General features: G+C 37.9%; 1 protein-coding gene across 3 annotated transcripts in view; it reads left to right on the top strand.

Annotated features, from left to right (window-relative positions):
* CTNNA2 (catenin alpha 2) overlaps positions 1 to 20,475 on the top strand; it is a 1,396,988-nt gene that overhangs the window by 285,288 nt on the left and 1,091,225 nt on the right. For all 3 annotated transcript variants that reach the window (XM_005686768.2, XM_005686767.2, XM_013967725.2), the window contains exon 3: positions 11,202 to 11,397. In XM_005686768.2, the coding sequence (XP_005686825.1) occupies positions 11,202 to 11,397 (196 nt within the window). The remainder of the gene's footprint in view (positions 1 to 11,201; positions 11,398 to 20,475) is intronic.

The raw sequence follows: 20,475 nt of genomic DNA, 5'->3' as shown, positions 1-20,475 counted from the left end.
GGGGATCTTCCCAACCCAAGGATTGAACCCACATCTCTTATGTCTCTCTCATTGGCAGGCAGGTCCTTTACTGCTTTCGCCACCTGGGAAGCCCAGAACATACCTTTGAGGTATATATGATTACCTTCATTTTTCACAATAGAAAACTGAGTCTCATATTGAGTAATTTCTTGGCCAAATGAAACATGGTAGCTCCAAAGCCTGCCTTCTCTCCATTGCACTTTTACTGACATTTCAATCTGCAGTGTTGCTTCAGGACTGATCCTCTAGACCCCACTCTGCAATTTCAAAGATGCTAATACAGTTTTTTTTAAGAGAAATGATATTCTGAATTAGAAAATGAGACACTTGCTTTTTTGTGAGTTGTCCAAATAAATGTTCACAAGAAGAATCTTGACAAGATAATTATAACCTGCTCGTTTTCCCCTTTATTTCATCAACAATTCCCAAGAACCTTGAAGCCTTTGAGAAGTGATGCTTAAGAAGCGCAGCTAGACAATATGCAGTACATTCAAGTGGAGGGCTGGCATTCTGTCCATAGTGCAATGACCCTATAGTAAAATGTCACTGCGCTCTTTATTCAAGCCATTGGCATTTTATCAGCGGTTTGTAGCTTAATGGGAGAATAATAAAGTACACTTACATATCAAACTCAGAAAATGTCAGTAGGATATAATTATATCTTTGGAAAAAAGGGAACATTTTAAAAAGGGGTATGTCATGCACACTATAATGAAATTGTGTAGCCACATACATTTTCTAGCTATAAAATACAGTTAGTTGCTTTTGGTTTGAGAAATTTGTACTATATGTAAAATGAGGCAAATATGTGTTGAACATTGTCTTAGGGGAATAAACTGCCAGTATTAGACAAATTAAAACCAGAATTCTCCTTCAGTGGGCTTAATGAGCTCTGACAAGTGGCTTTCTCAGTGCTTCATGTTGTTATCAGAGTAATAGCGATAATACTTTCATTTCCTCATTCTCACAAACTTGTGCTGTGTGTGTATTAACCTGGACATATCTAGGAACACTTGGTGGTTGGGGTTCTGTAACGGAAAAAATGAGGTCGCATTATTAGTCATGATTAATTTTGATTCTAGTGTAAAGACTAATCAGTAATAGAAAGGAAGAGGTTTGGGTGGTATTATTTTGCTTCTTGATTTTGGAGAAAGACTATTTTTAAATAGGCAAGTGAAGAAATCTTGTTTCAGAATTTATTGCTTTTGTGTTAAGTGAATCCTCTGTGGCTTGCAAGTATCCTTCCCTTCATGTGAGACTAGTAATGTCACTGGAGAAGGCAATGGCACTCCACTCCAGTACTCTTGCCTGGAAAATCCCATGGATGGAGGAGCCTGGTGGGCTGCAGTCCATGGGGTTGCTAAGAGTTGGACACGACTGAGAGACTTCACTTTCACTTTTCACTTTTTACTTTCATGCATTGGAGGAGGAAATGGCAACCCACTCCAGTGGTCTTACCTGGAGAATCCCAGGGACGGGGAGCCTGGTGGGCTGCCGTCTCTGGGGTCGCACAGAGTTTGACATGACTGAAGTGACTTAGCAGCAGCAGCAATAGCACCTGTACATAAAGCAATTATCTAATATTTATGTATCCAACATAGATAAAGGGCTGTGAAATCTAGCAGCAGCAGCAGTAATATCACTTCTGTTCCAAGAAGTGCTAATATTATGGCTTCTCTATTTTTCATTTTAGTTTTAATTCTAGTCATTATATTTTTGTGTTTACCAAGAATCTAAAGCCTCTTTATCAATAGTTTCAAAGAGTGACTTGAAATTTACATTTAAAACATGATAGTTATCAGAATCTGGAATCTGACACATTTTAAAAATATTATGTCACATGTACTTTATTCAGGCCCTGCAGCACCCCTCCCTCCAGAGGTACCTGATCTTGGAGTCCTGAACTCCTTGGGAGTTCTGCAGCATCAACTATCATGTTCCCATTGCTAAGGGCATATGTGCCACCCTTCTTTGGTCTACTGAGTTAGTTACCCTCATGTCCTTCTCTTTCCCAGCTTCCAAATTTTTGCTGGTTTCAGCGATCTACTGATATACATAGTCATCTTCTGTCATCTTATCTCTGTACCTTTTCCTTGTACATTTATGCCTTTGATGTCTTGTTGGTGTGTTAGGAACAGTAACATCTCCATATTAAGTTGGAAGTCTGTTTTAACTTGTTTATTTGTTTATTGTCTGTTTCCTCCATTTGATTATCTTTTCCAAGAGCCAGGGACCTGGCCTTGTTCACTACAGTATTTCTACCATCCAAATATTCCCTGGTATATCATCCATATTGAATACTTACTGAATATATGTATGCATGGATGAATGACATATGATATGGTTCTCTTTATACATTGCTTACAGCCCAGTAAATGGCTCAGATGATGAAGTATCCACCTGTAATGCAGGAAATGCAGGAGACACAACCAGCTTCAGTCCCTTGTTCTGGAAGATCCCTTGGAGAAGGGAATGGCAACCCACTCCAGTATTCTTGCCTGAAAAATCTCCTCGACAGAGGAGCCTGGTGAGCTGCAGTCCTTGGGGTCGCAAAGAGTTGGATATGACTTGAGCGATTAACTAAATCTTAAGCATAAAAAAGGTAAAATATGTGTCATTAAAAAAATGTAAAAGTCAAAATGGCATACTTCTAGCCAGCATTTTCTCTTCTGTATATGTGGTGAGTGTGCTTGTGTACACATACATACACGACAGAAGGGGTAAGAAGAGGGGGAGAGAGGAATTGAGGGGAGAAAAAGAGAAAAGATATATTTAATGGTTACTGCAAAGTGTTTCAGAAAATGAACACATCATTTTTATTTCCTGTGATGAAGTTTATATTACTACTTTCCCACTGGAAAATTTTCTTTAAATACATTTAAGATACTAGGTAAGCATAAAGACATTATGCTTCTGAATAGCCTGACCATTTGATTCTCTGTTTTATTGTTAACTTAAGATCAGCAGGATTTAGGCTAAAATCTCCTGGTCCAGGTTAGAATTTGAATTTCTTGTTTTTGTTTAAGGTTATTGCAAGGTTTTTTTTTTTTTTTTTTTTTTTAAGGTTACTGCAAGGTTTCTTTGTTTTAAAATCTGTTACTTTTGAAAGTTGCTTCTACATAGTGTACTTACTAGACACAAATATTAACAAATGATATAAGAATAGATAGAGCATGGTGATAAAGTAATGAATTACCTGCATTATAACTATGATTTCACTGATGCTTTTAGATTTGCTACTAGAAGTATTGTTTCCAAGAGCTCTGCTGTCACTTTTGGCGTCACCAATGTTTGCTGAATGTGTTGATCTATTTCTAAATAACTTTTTGTGATTGCTCAAAAACTGATTAACATGTTTTGTTGTACCCCGTAATTGAGTTGATTGATAACTTTTGAAAACACGAGTAATGCAGACCTCACTGACAAAGTGAAAGTTGCTCAGTTGTGTCCGACTCTTTGCAACCCCATGAACTACACAGTCCATGGAGTTCTCTAGGCCAAAATACTGGAGTGGGTAGCCATTCTCTTCTCTGGAGGATCTTCCCAACCCAGGGATTGAACCCAGGTCTCCCACATTGCAGGCAGATTCTTTACCAGCTGAGCCACCAGGAAAGCCCCTCACTGACAAGGGGAGTTGTAATAGGCTATTTCTGACTGCAAGGCTGATCTGAGCAGGATTGTCATGTGCTTAGTTATACCTTGGGTTTTACTTACCGTTTGGGTCCAGAGAAAATGGATAGTTTAAGATGCCTGTGGGTGGACTGAAATAGAAGATGCATGGTTGGTGCAAGCTTGGTAAAGATTTTGAGAAGGTGGAAAATCTGGCTGGTTGTTGGTGAGGTGTATTAAGGTAAGTAGTACTGAGGGAAGTATCCTGACATGAGGGGTATCATCAAGCGTTTAACAGTAGTTCCTTAAAGCTCTCTCAAATTGAAAAGGGGGAAGGAAAATATTTATCCTATAACTTTATGTATGTCACAACTATGTTTTCATATATTCACTGCCAAATACAGTTTATTTCTTTATTTTTTAAAATTTACTTATTTATTTTTGACTGTGCTGGGTCTTTGTGGCTGCACCTGAGCTTTCTCTAGTTGTGGTGAGCTAAGGCTATTCTTCCTTGCAATGAGCGGTCTTCTCATTCCAGTGGCTTCTCTTGTTGCAGAGCACCCGCTCTAGGTATGCAGGCTCATACCTGAGCCAAGTTCTGAACCAAGAATCAAATCCATCTCACCTGCTTTAGCAGGTGGACTTTTAACCACTGGGCCACCAGCGAAGTCCAAGTTTATTTCTTTAAAAGTTAAAAGCATATTTAGATAAAGTTCTCTCAGATAACCGGAGAAGGCAATGGCACCCCACTCCAGTACCCTTGCCTGGAAAATCCCATGGATGGAGGAGCCTGGTAGGTTGCAGTCCATGGGGTCGCTACGAGTTGGACACAACTGAGCGACTTCACTTTCACTTTTCACTTTCATGTGTTGGAGGACGAAATGGCAACCCACTCCAGTATTCTTGCCTGGAAAATCCCAGGGATGCGGGAGCGTGATGGGCTGCCGTCCATGGGGTCGCTACGAGTTGGACACGACTGAGCAACTTGCACTCTCAGATAACAGATAACCTGTCTCCTCCTCAAATCAAAAATGAGTAAAAGGTTATAAAATCCACAAGAAAGATTTTTAAAGAGTCTTTTGAAACATGTTAGGTTGTATAAGTAATAATTTGATGTACCTATATCTATGGGCTTATTTAACAATATCTGTGTGAATGTCCCAATTAACTAAAGGCATTAGCTGGCTTCTCAAATTTCCATGTTTAATAATCCTTAGATTCAGTAATTGGATCATAACCTGAAGAGAGAATGTGTAATCTGACTTGAAAAGTAAATTTAATGTTATCTTAATCTCTATTGTTTTTTTGTTATCAGAAACTTGCTGTTAACTGACTCTCAGATTATGCCTAGGTCACTGAGTTGGTGTGAGGAGAATGACTTTTGAATATTGCCTAAGAAAAGGGCTTGGCTCTTCTAAACATTTTCATATGGAAAATGGAAACATTCACAGCAGTTCATTGGAAGAAGTGCCTACAAAGCTGGATAAAAAGTGAAAAACCATTACCTAAAGCTTTATCTACCAAATATTATGATAGTAATGTACCATGGTTTTATTTTTTTTTTCAGTTTTATTTTATTTATTTATTTTTATTTTAAAATTTTTATTTTTACTTTATTTTACTTTACAATACTGTATTGGTTTTGCCATACATTGACATGAATCCGCCACGGGTGTACATGAGTTCCCAATCATGAACCCCCCTCCCACCTCCCACCCCATATCATCTCTCTGGATCATCCCCTTGCACCAGCCCCAAGCATCCTGTATCCTGTATTGAACATAGACTGGTGATTCGTTTCTTACATGATAGTATACATGTTTCAATGCCATTCTCCCAAATCATCCCACCCTCTCCCTCTCCCTCAGAGTCCAAAAGTCCGTTCTACACATGGTGTTAAAAAATGTTTGTTTGCTTCTGTGTATGTATTTATACATACAGATTTAGTGAATGTGTTCTTTATTTTTCTAAATAGGTTTACATTTTTGAACCTAATGTATTATATACAGTTATAAAATATACACATTTTGTAGAGAAAAGGGAATTGTGCATTGTTATTGGAAATGTAATTTGGTAGAGCCACAATGGAAAACAGATGGAGGTTCTTCAAAAATTAAAAAGAATTCTATCACATGATCCAGCAATTCCATTTCTGGGTATTTATCTAAAGGAAATTAAAACAGTAACTGGAAAATATATCTGAATGTGATGTTCATGGCAGCATTGTTTACACTAGCCAAGTCATGGAAATAATCTGTCCATGGATGGGTGAATAAATAAATAAATTATATATAAACACAGAGGAATACTGTTTAGCCATAAGAAAGAAAGAAGCTTTGTTGTTTGTGACAACATGAATGGGCCTTGAGGGCATTATGCTAAGTGAAATAAGTCAGAGAAAGACAAATATCTTATGATCTTACTTACATGTGGAACCTAAACAAGCAAACAAAAATGAATGCATAGATATAAGTCCTAGGGTTGTACAACATGGTTACTATAGATAATAGTACTATAATGTGGACTTGGAAGTTGCTAAGAGAGTAAATATTAGAAGTTCTCATCACAAGAAAAAAAATGTATGTGTGGTGATAGAGGTTAACTAGACTTACTGTGATTGTTTACAATATATACATTTTATTTATATACACATACATATTATCTATAAACAATAGTGATATAGTTAATATTAGCTGCTGTGACAGATAAACCTCAAAACATCAGAGGCTTCACATCATAGAAGTTTTCTTTTCATGACATAATATCCAAATGGGTCTTTCTGATCCATGGGGTGATTTCCTCCAAGGGAAAATTTAAGGGCTTCAGTGCCTTTCAACCTGTGGCTTCATCATCTTCGACATCTGCTTCCAAATTTCTAGCTTGGGGGAAAAATCATGGAGGAGGTATAAGCTGGCCCAGGTTGAGAAGAGCACATATCACTTGAGGCTCACCTTCTGTTGGTTAGAATTGTTAACTGACCCCACAAACTCCAAGGGATCCTGGGAAACATAGTCTTATCTTATGAACAGAGGGAGGAGAAGTGTATATGATAGCATCAGTCATTTTCACTAACAACAATGAAAATAATAAGTAAACCCACTTTTCACTAAAAATAAATATATAATTTAAATGGTTACATCTTCTATATGCTTTAATCTTTTTAAAGTTTTGCAAATCATAGTTGGGTGCTTTAGGCCATCATTAGCTAATATCTCAAGGAAACTGGACTGAGATTCATTGTTAGAAGTAACGGATGTACATATGTATTTCAAATTCTCAGCTCTGATTAGCTGGTCTTTTTTTCAGCCTCACAAAGTGTTGACAAAGAAGTTATATTAAGAGTAGAGGGAGGGTAATTAGGAAGTTTGGAATGAACATATACGTTCGGCTATATTTAAAATAGATAACCAAAAGGGACCCATTGTATAGCACAGAGAACTTTGTTCAATGATATGTGACTGCCTGGATGGGAGGCGAGTTTGGAGAGAATGGGTACACGTATACATATGGCTTAGTCCATTCACTGTTCACCTGAAACTATTACAACATTGTTTGTTAATTGTCTGTAGCTCAATACAAAATAAAAAGTTGAAACGGGAGGGGAAGGGGGATGGTCATCCTTGCATTCACTTATAGTTAAATGGTGGTCACATTTTTAGTACTATCGTTAATCTCGTTTCTTTGCTGGGGTCCTTTTAAGTTTCTGGTCTGCTTTGTGAGGGTGTTTCTGTACATGTGTGAGGAACTGGTTAATATAATCCTTAAATCTTCTTAACAAGGTATACATTGAAGTGTAAGGTCACCATTACAATTCCTTGTATTTGTGGACCTCACCTTTCTTTCAGGACGCCCCACTTGTCATATGTGGCTCAAGGCCATCTGGGGTAGAAGTGAGATGGTGGCACCAGTTTAAGTCGTTGTATGAAACATTACTCTGGCTTAACTTATAATTTCTTATTTTAGAAAAAAAGCCAGTATAGTGTCTTGGCATTTTTCTTGGATCCGTGGATTATCCACTACCTCCCGTAGGGTGTTTGCACCCTGTATTGGAATCCACTGACTTTAAAGAAGGAAGATGTTGAACAAAGTGGAGTTGTCAATCAAAGATTATAGTAAAAAGACTGGATTAATTTTCCATTTACAGAAGCATTGGTTAGCTGGATCCTTTAGTTAACATAGTGTTGATTGGAAATTCAGTTCAGTTCAGTCACTCAGTTGTGTCCGACTCTTTGCGACCCCATGAATTGCAGCACGCCAGGCCTCCCTGTCCATCACCACTCAAACTTACGTCCATCGAGTCAGTGATGCCATCCAGCCATCTCATCCTCTGTCGTCCCCTTTTCCTCGTGTCCCTAATCCCTCTCAGCATCAGAGTCTTTTCCAATGAGTCAACTCTTTGCATAAGGTGGCCAAAGTACTGGAGTTTCAGTGTTAGCCATAAGCAGAGCAAATATTAAACCTGTCCAGCAGCAGATTGGCACCCCATTCCATTACTCTTGCCTGGAAAATCCCATGGATGATGGAGCCTGGTGGGCTGTAGTCCATGGGGTCACGAAGAGTTGGACATGACTAAGCGACTTCACTTTCACTTTACACTTTCATGCATTGGAGAAGGAAATGCCAAGGAAATGGTATGGACCTAACAGAAGCAGAAGATATTAAGAAGAGGTGGCAAGAATACACAGAAGAACTGTACAAAAAAGATCTTCACGACCCAGATAATCATGAGGATGTGATAACTCATCTAGAGCCAGACATCCTGGAATGTGAAGTCAAGTGGGCCTTAGAAAGCATCACAACGAACAAAGCTAGTGGAGGTGATGGAATTCCGGTGGAGCTATTTCAAATCCTGAAAGATGATGCTGTGAAAGTGCTGCACTCAATATGAAAACAAATTTGGAAAACTCAGCAGTGCCCACAGGACTGGAAAAGGTCAGTTTTCATTCCAATCCCAAAGAAAGGCAGTGCCAAAAATGCTCCAACTACCACACAATTGCATTCATCTCACATGCTAGTAAAGCAATGCTCAAAATCCTCCAAGCCAGGCTTCAGCAATATGTGAACCGTGAACTTCCTGATGTTCAAGCTGGTTTTAGAAAAGGCAGCGGAACCAGAGATCAAATTGCCAACATGTGCTGGATCATGGAAAAAGCAAGAGAGTTCCAGAAAAACATCTATTTCTGCTTTATTGACTATGCCAAAGCCTTTGACTGTGTGGATCGCAAGAAACTGTGGGAAATTCTGAAAGAGATGGAAATGCCAGACCACCTGACCTGCCTCTTGAGAAATCTGTATGCAGGTCAGGAAGCAACAGTTAGAAGTGGACATGGAACAACACACTGGTTCCAAATAGGAAAAGGAGTATGTCAAGGTGTATATTGTCACCCTGCTTATTTAACTTCTATGCAGAGTACATCATGAGAAACGCTGGACTGGAAGAAACACAAGCTGGAATCAAGATTGCTGAGAGAAATATCAACAACCTCAGATATGCAGATGACACCACCCTTATGGCAGAAAATGAGGAACTAAAAAGCCTCTTGATGAAAGTGAAAGTGGAGAGTGAAAAAGTTGGCTTAAAGGTCAACATTCAGAAAACGAAGATCATGGCATCCAGTCCCATCACTTCATGGGAAATAGATGGGAAAACAGTGGAAACTGTCAGACTTTATTTTGGGGGGCTCCAAAATCACTTCAGATGGTGACTGCAGCCATGAAATTAAAAGACACTTACTCCTTGGAAGAAAAGTTATGACCAATCTAGATAGCATATTCAAAAGCAGAGACATTACTTTGCTGACTAAGGTCCGTCTAGTCAACGCTATGGTTTTTCTAGTGGTCATGTATGGATGTGAGAGTTGGACTGTGAAGAAGGCTGAGCGCTGAAGAGTTGATGCGTTTGAACTATGCTGTTGGAGAAGACTCTTGAGAGTCCATTGGACTGCAAGGAGATCCAACCAGTCCATTCTGAAGGAGAATAAGCCTGGGATTTCTTTGGAAGGAATGATGCTAAAGCTGAAACTCCAGTACTTTGGCCACCTCATGGGAAGGGTTGACTCATTGCAAAACACTCTGAGGCTGGGAGGGATTGTGGGCAGTAGGAGAAGGGGACGGCAGAGGGTGAGATGGCTGGATGGCATCACTGACTCTGTGGACGTGAGTCTGAGTGAACTCCAGGAGTTGATGTTGGACAGGGAGGCCTGGCGTGCTGCAATTCATGGGGTCACAAAGAGTCAGACACGACTGAGCGACTGAACGAACAAAACAAACAAACCAACCATTTTTGGGTAGTCTTATTCTTAATGATTTTATCTTTCTTTTTTTTTAGCTAGTCTATGTGCTTAAATGTCCTTACAGAGTCCTTCTTTAATTTTCTGTATCTAATTAGTTAGCAATCAAAAGAAAGCTGAATATGATAGCTCCCATTTCCATAGTAACCATGTGTGAATAATGGTTCTACTTCATTCATCATCTTAGTTCATTTTTTTAAAATACCTTTTTATTTCTTCTGGTATTATATCTTTTCCAATAAACTGACTAGACATTGTGACTTGCCAAATCACTTTGCTTGCTCTGTAATTTGGAGTAAAGAGCAGAGACTAAAGCATTTAGAACTTTTCTGTGGACTAGCTTTCTTGATAACTTCCAATAAAAGCTTTAGTTTGCTAAGCAGGATAGACACCTCAGTGCAAAAAACTACAACACCCACATTCCTATGAATCTGATAAAAATAATGCAGAGGTGTAGATGACTAGCTAAAGAGAATATGAAATAGTTGCATTCATTTCACTCCCAGACTTCTCACTGGCAGAAAATATTCAGAAGTCAATAGGCAATAACGTGTTTAAAAGATATTAAAAGCTTTGTTAGCAGGTTAAATTGCTCGAGATGTAGCACTAAAAGAAGTTTGGCAATAGAAATATGTATCCAAATTATGATACCTAGAAAAGGAGTGATAATGCAAACCTAGGTTCTATTCTGGAAATTTTCGCAGGTTAACCAAATGTTGAAACTGAGTCATTCAGGCTCTTCGGATCAAATTTACCACATTGTTTTTTAAGAAGAAATCGGAAATAGCAACAATCTTCATTTAAAGCCTTTGGAGAGTGACACGTAAATCAGGCATTTTGATAGGCCAGCATTTATTAACTACTATTTCATCTCTGTCCTCACTTTTGAGCTCACTTGGGTATTGGTTTTCCTGACTGAAAGCTCAAAGGCAGTTCCACCATTTATTCTCTTTTCTTTCCTCCCTGAAGCTAGGTACTCTAACCGGCACTATATTTGTCCATCTCTGAAAGCACAACCTCCAGTGGATTGAAAATTTTGAGCTACTTACAAGTCTGCTCTTCCTCCTTTATTCGCATCCTTTCTTTTTTCCCCCTGCAGGAAATAAATAGCTATTAATTTATATGCTAATCCATATAATGCCACATTTTCCTTAAGATGAGGCTATGTGATAGGTAGTCATGATTTAATATACAAAGGATATTTTAAAATTATGAGATAATAATACACTATGTCTGGACAGTTATGCAGAGGAATTTTACAATTGTTCTTTTGTATTTAAGGTGACAACACTTGTCAACACAAGCAACAAAGGCCCATCCGGTAAAAAGAAAGGAAGGTCAAAGAAAGCCCATGTACTGGCTGCATCTGTAGAGCAAGCCACTCAGAACTTTCTGGAAAAAGGTGAACAGATTGCTAAGGAAAGTCAAGATCTCAAAGAAGAACTGGTTGCTGCTGTTGAGGATGTACGCAAACAAGGTAGGAAGAATAATATTATTTTAGAGGGATGTATATGATGTTTAAACAGTGGATTTTTTTCTAGAAAAATAAGACTACTGTTAAATAAGACTACTCAAAAGAGTAGTCTTTTTTTTTTTTTTTTTGCCTCTGTCTACATTTCTCATTTTTAATTTTGCTGGAATTAGATGTATAGGCAGGTAGAGATTTCTTTGTTGTGGCAGTTTAACACAGCTACAGAAACTCCATGTCTGCTGTTGCTCTTAAAATTGTTTTCACCTGGTTAATGAAACCGGCTTCTCATGTCAAACTTAGGTTTTGGGGAGGATAGGATGAGAAGCCTTTGTATTTATAAAGTCACTGAAAATTCAAGATTTGATGGACGAAGGGAGAGAAGAATACAGTGTAATAAAATTATTATTGCTTTTGTATGATTCCCAAATTTCTATTTTCAGTTCATGGCTTTTCTCAAAAATCTCTCTCTCTGGTTAACTGGCTACCAATTGATCAATTATATAGCTAGGAAGCTATCAATAATCATATTTATTTAGTATATTTAAAATTTTTAATTGTAAAATACACATAAAATATATTATTATAACCATTTTAAGTGTTTAGTTTGGTCATGTAGAGTATAATCATATGGTTGAGTCACTAATCTCCATAACTTTTTCACCATGCAAAACTGAAATTCTGTACCTATTAAACAACCTCCAAGTTTGCCTTCCCCCAAGCCACTGGCAATCACTGTGTGAGTTTCTTTTTTGATGAGTTTTACTACTCTCGATGCATATAAGTGGAATCATAGCTTTTGTCTTACTGTGATTGGTTTATTTCAGTTAGCATAAGGTCCTCGAGGTTTATGCATATTGTGGCATATGTCAAAATGCCTTTCCTTTTTAGGACTGGATATTATTTTATTGGATATTTATACTGTGTTTCATTTATCCATTCATCCGTTGGTGGACATTTGTGTCCCTTTAACCTTTTGGCCATTGTGAATAATCCAGCTATGAGCATGAGTATGCAAATATCTCTTTATCACCCTGCTTTCAATTATTTTGGATTTGCATCCAGAGATGATATTGCTAGATGACATAGTAGTTATCTTTTTAATTCTTTGAGGAACTTCTGTAGTGTTTTCCATAGCAGCCGTGCCATTTTATACTTCTACTAATAGTGCACAAGGGTTCCAGGTTCTCTATTTCCTTGGCAACACTTGTGATTTTCTGTTTGTTTGTTTGTTTTAATCTTATAGTAGTAATCACAGTGGATGTCAGATGATATCTCATTGTGATTTTGATTTCCATTTCTCTAATGATTGGCTATATTGAGCATTGTTTCCTGTGCTTGTTGGCTATATTTATATCTTACTTGAAGAAATGTTTATTTAAGCCCATTGCTTTGTTGTTGTAGAGTTCTAAGAGTAGACCCTTTATCAGATATTGTTTTGCAAATATTTTCTCCCTTCCTGTGGGCTACCTTTTCACTCTGTTGATTGTATCCTTTGATACACAGACATTTTAAATTTTGTTGTGGTCTTGTTCAGCAGCTTTAGTGGAAAATTCTAGGACACCATGAAATTAGAACAAATACCTACCTCCAGCCTCACCTCTGTCCTCTGTTTTCTGTCTAATAAATGCCACATTTTTTGTTATTTAGTCTCCCAGTCGTGTCCAACTCTGTGACACCATAGACTGCAGCACACCAGGCCTGCCTGTCCTTCATCATCTCCTGAAGTTTGCCCAAGTTCATGTCCATTGCATTGGTGATACCATCTAGCCATCTAATCCTCTGCTGCCCTCTTTTCCTTCTGCCCTAAATTTTTCCTGGCATTGGGGACTTTTCCAATGAGTCAGCAGTTTGCATCAGATGACCAAAATACTGATGCTTCAGCTTTAACATCAGTCCTTCCAACGTATTCAGGGTTCATTTCCCTTAAGATTGGCTTATTTGATCTCCTTGTTGTCCAAGGGACTTTCAGGAGACTTCTCCAGCACCACAGTTCCAAGGCAACAATTCTTTGGTGCTCTGCCTTCTTTATGGTCCAGCTCTCACAGCCATACGTGACCACTGGGAAAACCCTAGCCTTGACTATGTGGACCTTTGTCGGCAGAGTAAAGTCTGCTTTTCAATACAGTGTCTAGGTTTGTCATCACTTTCCTGCCAAGACACAATCATCTTCTGATTTCGTGGCCATAGTCATCATCTGCAGTGATGCCACATATATATATTCAGTTGCAGAAATCTTGATATCATGCTTGCTACTTCCGTCTCCTTCCAAATACAGTCTACCACAAAGACACGTAGATTTTTTAACTCCTAGGTACCTCTTAAATTGACCAACTTCTGTTTTAGTTATTCAGAAGCACTGTGTTTTACCTTCTCCAGGGTCTTTATACATTCTGTCTTCTCTCTCATAGTTAAGAAAGACGCATTCTGCACATCCCAGCTCAAAGAACACCTTCCCAGGGAACCCGTCCCTGACACTACTGGGATACTTTTTCATGGATATTTCCTTGTCACTTTCCACTGGATAATATAATTTTTGTAAGGTGGCTTAATTGATAGCTTTGTTCTCTGCCACACTGGAAATTAATGAAGATAGAGAACACCCTGTGTCTCTTTTGCAACCATTGGTTTGCAATGCTTAGCATTCATAAGACTTCAAGAAGTATTTGTTGAATAAATGAAGCAATAGATGATTGAGTATTCTATCACCTTTCTACTTGCAAACCAGCCACTTTTTCAATTTGCAGATGGATATTTGGTCCCTGGAAATACCAGCATCCTTCCATACCATATAATCATCCTTCTTCATACTGCCATGTGCTTCCTATTCTGTTCTTCAACCTAAATGTTAATTTTATTTACATAACACTCATGTAAATTGCTACTTTAATTCAAAGTGTTAAATTTTACATATTTCATCTAATGTGGATGGAATATATTTATATATGTGTTTTAGCAACATGATAGCTTCCAAGTTTCTAAGTGCTATTGAAAACTGGTATTCCTTCTGAATTGCAGATGGACACTTGTGTTCAGGCATCTGTAGCCTGGATACTTTCTTTTTCTTTTTTTAGGTTGATTGGGAGATAATAAATTTCACACATTTAAAGTGTGATAAGTTTTGATAAATTTGATAAGTTTTCAGAGATGTGTACCATGAAACCATCACCACCATCAATATAGTGAACCTCTCCTACTACAGAGGGTTTTTATTAACTGGCCTCTAGGCTATTTTCTCAAAGATTTATCTGTCATCAGACAAGTTACATTTTCCTATTTAGTTCCCTCAACCACTCTTAACTTTCCCTTATTTTATCCTTAGAAGTTGGTTTTCACACCTTCTGTAGAAATTAATATTTTATATTTCTCAAAGCTTGTATGAAATGCTGTTTTGGGGGCATAATATAATAACCAGCATAGTTTTTGGCCAGAATGTTCTAGGAATATTAGAGTGAGAAATTATAAAGAAGTTAATTTAGGACAGCTTATCCCTGTTGTTATTCTGCTGCTGCTGCTGCCAAGTCGCTTCAGTCGTGCCCGACTCTGTGCGACCCCATAGACGGCAGCCCACCAGGCTCCCCATCCCTGGGATTCTCCAGGCAAGAACACTAGAGAATATTTTAAATTTCCATTATACTAGTGATTTCCTATTACTGAGAAATTATTAATAAGGAATGATACTTATGTATCAAGCCCAGATACAACACGTCTTCTTCTAAACAAGGTCAAATTCAAGGAAATGTTGTTATATTTGCAAAATAAATTTTCCTGGAAAAAATACTTTGAAATTTTTTTTTCTGTTTCTCCTATCTTGAAGTACTCTCAGGTATACTTCACATATCTGTCATGTGTATGCTTTTCGTCTCTGACGGCAGAGTCCTTTTGCCCTCCTTTCAGTTCTGTGCCCACAGGCTCTCTTTTCTGTTTTCTGCTCCAGCTTGGTTCTTTATTGTGTAACCCCCTAGCCTGTCTGGCTTTGTACCGATTTTCTGATTGACTATTACCCAGATTTTATTTACAAGTGAGAGGCTGAGCTGACTTTGAGAGAAAGATAGGGAGCAAGGAGGATGGGGGAGCAAGTGAGGACTAGGGTAGGAATATTTAGTCACTAATGAAACTTAGGTATCTTCTCTTGGAGAAAGAAATGGAACTCACTCCAGTACTCTTGCCTGGAGAATCCCATGAACTGAGGAGCCTGGCAGACTACAGCCCATGAAGTCGCAAAAGAATTGGACACAGTGGCTAAACAACATCAACAACAAACAGTCTTTCCTTCCATCATAGTCCTTCCTTCCTTTCTTTCTAAATTCAGAAATTGTGAGAACACTTTCCTTCTTTAATGTGGCTCTAGCATCCGCACATGCTTGCTTATTAAATGATATATGCTTTAGGAACTGAATCCATTGTGTATAATCTTTTCTATTGAATTTTGCTTCTTTAAATCAAACAGTGAAAAGCACTGTCACTTTTAAAAAATATTTTCTGCCTGAGTTAAATGCCTGAAGTTTTAGTATAGTCATCTTCATTTTCATATTTTTAATATAGAAGCATTTACTGTTACTCTTTCAAAGTTTCACAACACTCATGATTATAATTACTGTCATCTGGCAAGATTATATATGAAATTATCTATTTAGCTATGTCATCATTGTATCTCATATAGGTAAACTTAGTGTTGAATTTTATAATCACTAAAAAATATATATCATTCAATCCTAAGCTGCATGTCAGATGTTGTTTAGGTGCTCGAGTGGTGATAATATTTTTGTGTGCTCAGTCACTCAGTCATGTCCGACTCTTTGTGACCCCGTGAACTATAGCCCACCAAGCTCCTCTGCCCATGCAATTCTCCAAGCAAGAATGCTGGACTGGTAGACAATATTTTTTCCCTAGAATATTTCAGTAGAAAATTTTCCTGTACTCTAAATTATAGACTGCAAAAGAAGTATATGAGCAGCATTTCTATTAAAAATAAGTAATGAAAATAAATTACTTAAATATATATAAAAAAGAGAAATCATAGTCAAAGCCTAGAATACTGATATTTTAGACTTGGATAAAAATGGGATATTTTAGACTTGGGTAAAGATGGTTGGTCAAGGGTGTGTGTGTGTGGGGGGTGTGTATGTGCGCATGCACGTGTGTGTGTCTGTTTATCATAGATATAATATTACATATATGTATATTATCTTCCTAATTTAAGATTAAACTTCATCAGGATATGAATATTTCTTTCTGTTCTTAAAGGACCTGGCATGATGCTCCAGCACATAGGAAGTTATATTCAAAGAGATTTTTATGTGAAGTTAGCAGAGCATTGGATGTTTCATTAATATATCTGACTTCCAGTGTTATTTGGCCATTGACTACACAATTTAAGCTAAATCATCAAACTTGTTTCAGCCTTAGTGTCTCCAGTTTTCAAAAAGAGGTAATAATCGTTGCTTTGGCCTCATTGGGTTGTTTTACATAAGGAAGACACAAAAGATTTTTGAAAAATTAAATTTTACGTAAATGTCAGACAAAATTTATTCTTTATAATTTATGAAATCAATCTGTACTCCTTAAGACAATAGCAGGCTTTCCTATTAATAAACAATGCTAGATGAAGGATCTGAGAGAATTGAATCAGTGTCTTGCAATCTCTCTGAAGAGGACTGCATAACTCATTGTAGCTTAGAATTGGTAGTCATTGTAAGTGGTCTTAGCAAACCATGATTGAATAGTTGTATAACCCATGTATTATACATAGAAAAGCTTCTACTGAGGATTGCAGAGGCAGTTATCTCAATCAGGTCTTCATATTGAAGCTCTGGCCAGCTTTGGGACAGAGAGTGTCAAATCATTTTTAATGTTTACCACCATACTCTCCCTGGACTGAAAACTCTAGTTTTTAAGCTATGGGCTAATCTTATTGTTTAGTCACTGAGTGGTGTCAGGCTCCTTTGCAACCCCATGGACTATACCCCACCAGGGTCCTCTGTCCATGGGATTCCCCAGGCTAGAATGCTGGAGTGGGTTGCTGTTTCCTTCACCAGGAGGTGTTAATCTAGGGGTTCTCATTTCTTAGTGAATATTAGAATCACTTGGGAGGATTCTGAACTTCCTGATGTCTAGGCCTCAGACCTTATCATTTAAGTCAGGAACTCTGGGATGGAACCCAAATCTTGAGATTTTTAAAGCCCCCTAGATGATTTCATTGTGCGACCAATTTGAAAAGAAATGGACTGATATTCTTCTTGCTTATCAGCCCCAACTGATGACTCATTAGCGTATGTTAGCAATTGTTTCACTTTAGGGAGCTGATGGCAATCAGTCATTTTATAAGATTAATGAGGTCATAGCTTACATAAAGTTAGATAGGGGAAAGTGATATAGCAGAAACAGCCTGGCATTCAGTATTTAGATGTTGCAGATAAACATAACTCTATACCAAAAGATGTTTTACCTAGTTTGGCATTCTGTAGGTACTCAGGGAATATGTGTTGAGTATCTACTAGGCAGCTAAATCTATAAGACAGTCAGCACTTTCAACTCCAGCATCAGCATTCGAATGAATATTCAGTGTCGATTTCCTTTAGAATTGACTGCTTTGATCTCCTTTCAGTCCAAGGGATTCTCAATAGCTTTCTCTAACAGCCCAGTTTGAAAGCATTGATTCTTTGGTGCTCAGCCTTCCCTATGGTCCAGCTCTCACATCCATTCATGACTACTGGAAAAACCATAGCTTTGACTAGACAGACCTTTGTTGGCAAAGTTATGTCTTTGCTTTTTAATATACTGTTTAGGTTTGTCATAGTTTTTCTTCTAAGGGGCTAGCATCTTTTAATTTCATGGCTGCAGTTACCATCTGCAGTGATTTTGGAACCCAAGAAAATAAAGTCTGACACTGTTTCCAATTTTTCTACTTCTATTTGCCATGAAATGATGGGACTGGATGCCGTGTTCTTAGTTTTTGAATGTTGAATTTTAAGCCAACTTTTTCACTCTCCTCTTTCATTTCCATTTAGAGGTTCTTTAGTTCCTCTTTGCTTTCTGCCATAAGGGTTGTGTCATCTGCATATCTGAGGTCATTGATATTTCTCCTGGCTATCTTCATCCCAGTTTGTGATTCATCCAGCCCAGTATTTTGCATGATGTACTCTGCATATAAGTTAAATAAGCAGGGTAACAACATATAGCTCTGACATACTCCTTTCCCAGTTTTGAAAGAACCTATTGTTCCATGTCCAGTTCTAACTGTTGCATCTTGACCTTTCTACAGGATTTTCAGGAGGTAGGTAAAGTGGTTTGATATTCCCATCTCTTTAAGAACTCTCCACAGTTTGTTGTGATCTATATAGTCAAAGGCTTTGACATAATCAATGAAGCAGAAGTAGATGTTTTTCCTGACCTCCCTTGCTTCTTCCATAATCCAACAAATGTTGGCAATTTGATCTCTGCTTCCTCTGCCTTTTCTAAATCCAGCTTATATATCTGTATTCTCTGTTCACGTACGGTTGAAGCCTAGCTTGAAGGATTTTGAACATTACCTTGCTAACATGTGAAATGAACACAATTTTAAAAGATAAAGAGATGCAAATGACATCAATATTTGGGGGATAGCTACAAAAACCCTGATTTGATTAGAATTTTCATATTCAGACATAATGAGAAATATAATAAGATGGTGGATAGGGACCAGATTCGGAAAAGTTCCGGAACTAGGTTACATATAGACACATGATAAAAGAGAAACAAGAAGGCAGTAAGAAGGTTGCTTTGTACCCATTTAAGTGATATTTTAGAAAGATTTGTTTGGCAACTTCATGAAAAGTTGACTAAGTCATAGAAAGACAGGACTTAGATGCTTAGGCATTATTGTAACATTGCAGAGAAAACAAAACTAAAAGAGAAATACTTTGAGTGTCTGGGATTGGACTGATGGTTATGGGAATAGAAATAAGGACTGAAATGTTATAGACACTGCAAAAAAGAATAAAAGATTTGCCACTTGTTGAAGGGAAGAGACAAAAGTCAACATTTATTCCATGTTTTTGGCCTTAGACAACCTAATTGTGACATGTTAAGAGATGATAGTTGAGTAAAGACGACTAATTCGATTTTAAACATTGGTGGATAAAGGGAACACCCTAGCAGATGGTTAATGCTATGGAAATGAAACTTTCAGTTCAGTTCAGTTGCTCAGTTGTGTCCAACTCTTTGCAACCCTATAGACTGCAGCACGCCAGGCTTCCCTATCCATCACCAACTCCCAGAGTGCTCAAACTCATGTCCATTGAGTCGATGATGCCATCCAATCATCTCATCCTCTGTCACCTCCTTCTTCTCCTGCCTTCAATCTTTCCCAGCATCAGGGTCTTTTCTAAGCAGTTGGCTCTTTGCATCAGGTGGCCAAAGTATTGGAGCTTCAGCTTCAGTATCAGTCCTTCCAAGAATATTCAGGACTGATCTCCTTTAGGATGGACTGATCTCCTTTAGGATGGACTGGTTGGATCTCCATACAGTCCAAGTGACTCTCAAGAGTCTTCTCCAACACCACAGTTCAAAAGCATCAATTCTTTGGTGCTCAGCTTTCTTTATGCTCCAACTCTCACATCCATACAAGATTACTGGAAAAACCATAGCTCTGACCATATGGACCTTTGTTGGCAAAGTAATGTCTGCTTTTGAATATGCTATCTAGGTTGGTCATAACTTTCCTTCCAAGGAGCGAGCATCTTTTAACTTCATGGGTGCAGTCACCATCTGCAGTGATTTTGGAGCCCCCAAAATAAAGTCTCACACTGTTTCCATTATTTCCCCATCTATTTCCCATGAAGTGATGGGACTGGATTCCATGATCTTAGTTTTCTGAATGTTGAGTTTTAAGCCAACTTTTTCATTCTTCTCTTTCATTTTCATCAAGAGGCTCTTGCCATAAGGATGGTGTCATCTGCAACTTTGGGAAATCAGAAATTTGGAAGTTTTTGTAGTTGATAAATAAACTTTCAGAATCAGAGCTTCCTTTTAGTATTGTACTTTCCAACAGATAGAGAAGGAAAAAGGTTTAGTTTTAGAAGAAAAGCTTCAGTAAGGCTGAAAATG

Source organism: Capra hircus, chromosome 11 (genome assembly GCF_001704415.2).
Source record: "Capra hircus breed San Clemente chromosome 11, ASM170441v1, whole genome shotgun sequence".
NCBI lineage: Eukaryota > Metazoa > Chordata > Mammalia > Artiodactyla > Bovidae > Capra > Capra hircus.
Note: the sequence above shows the minus strand (reverse complement) of the source record. Positions and strands in the feature narration are given on the sequence as shown.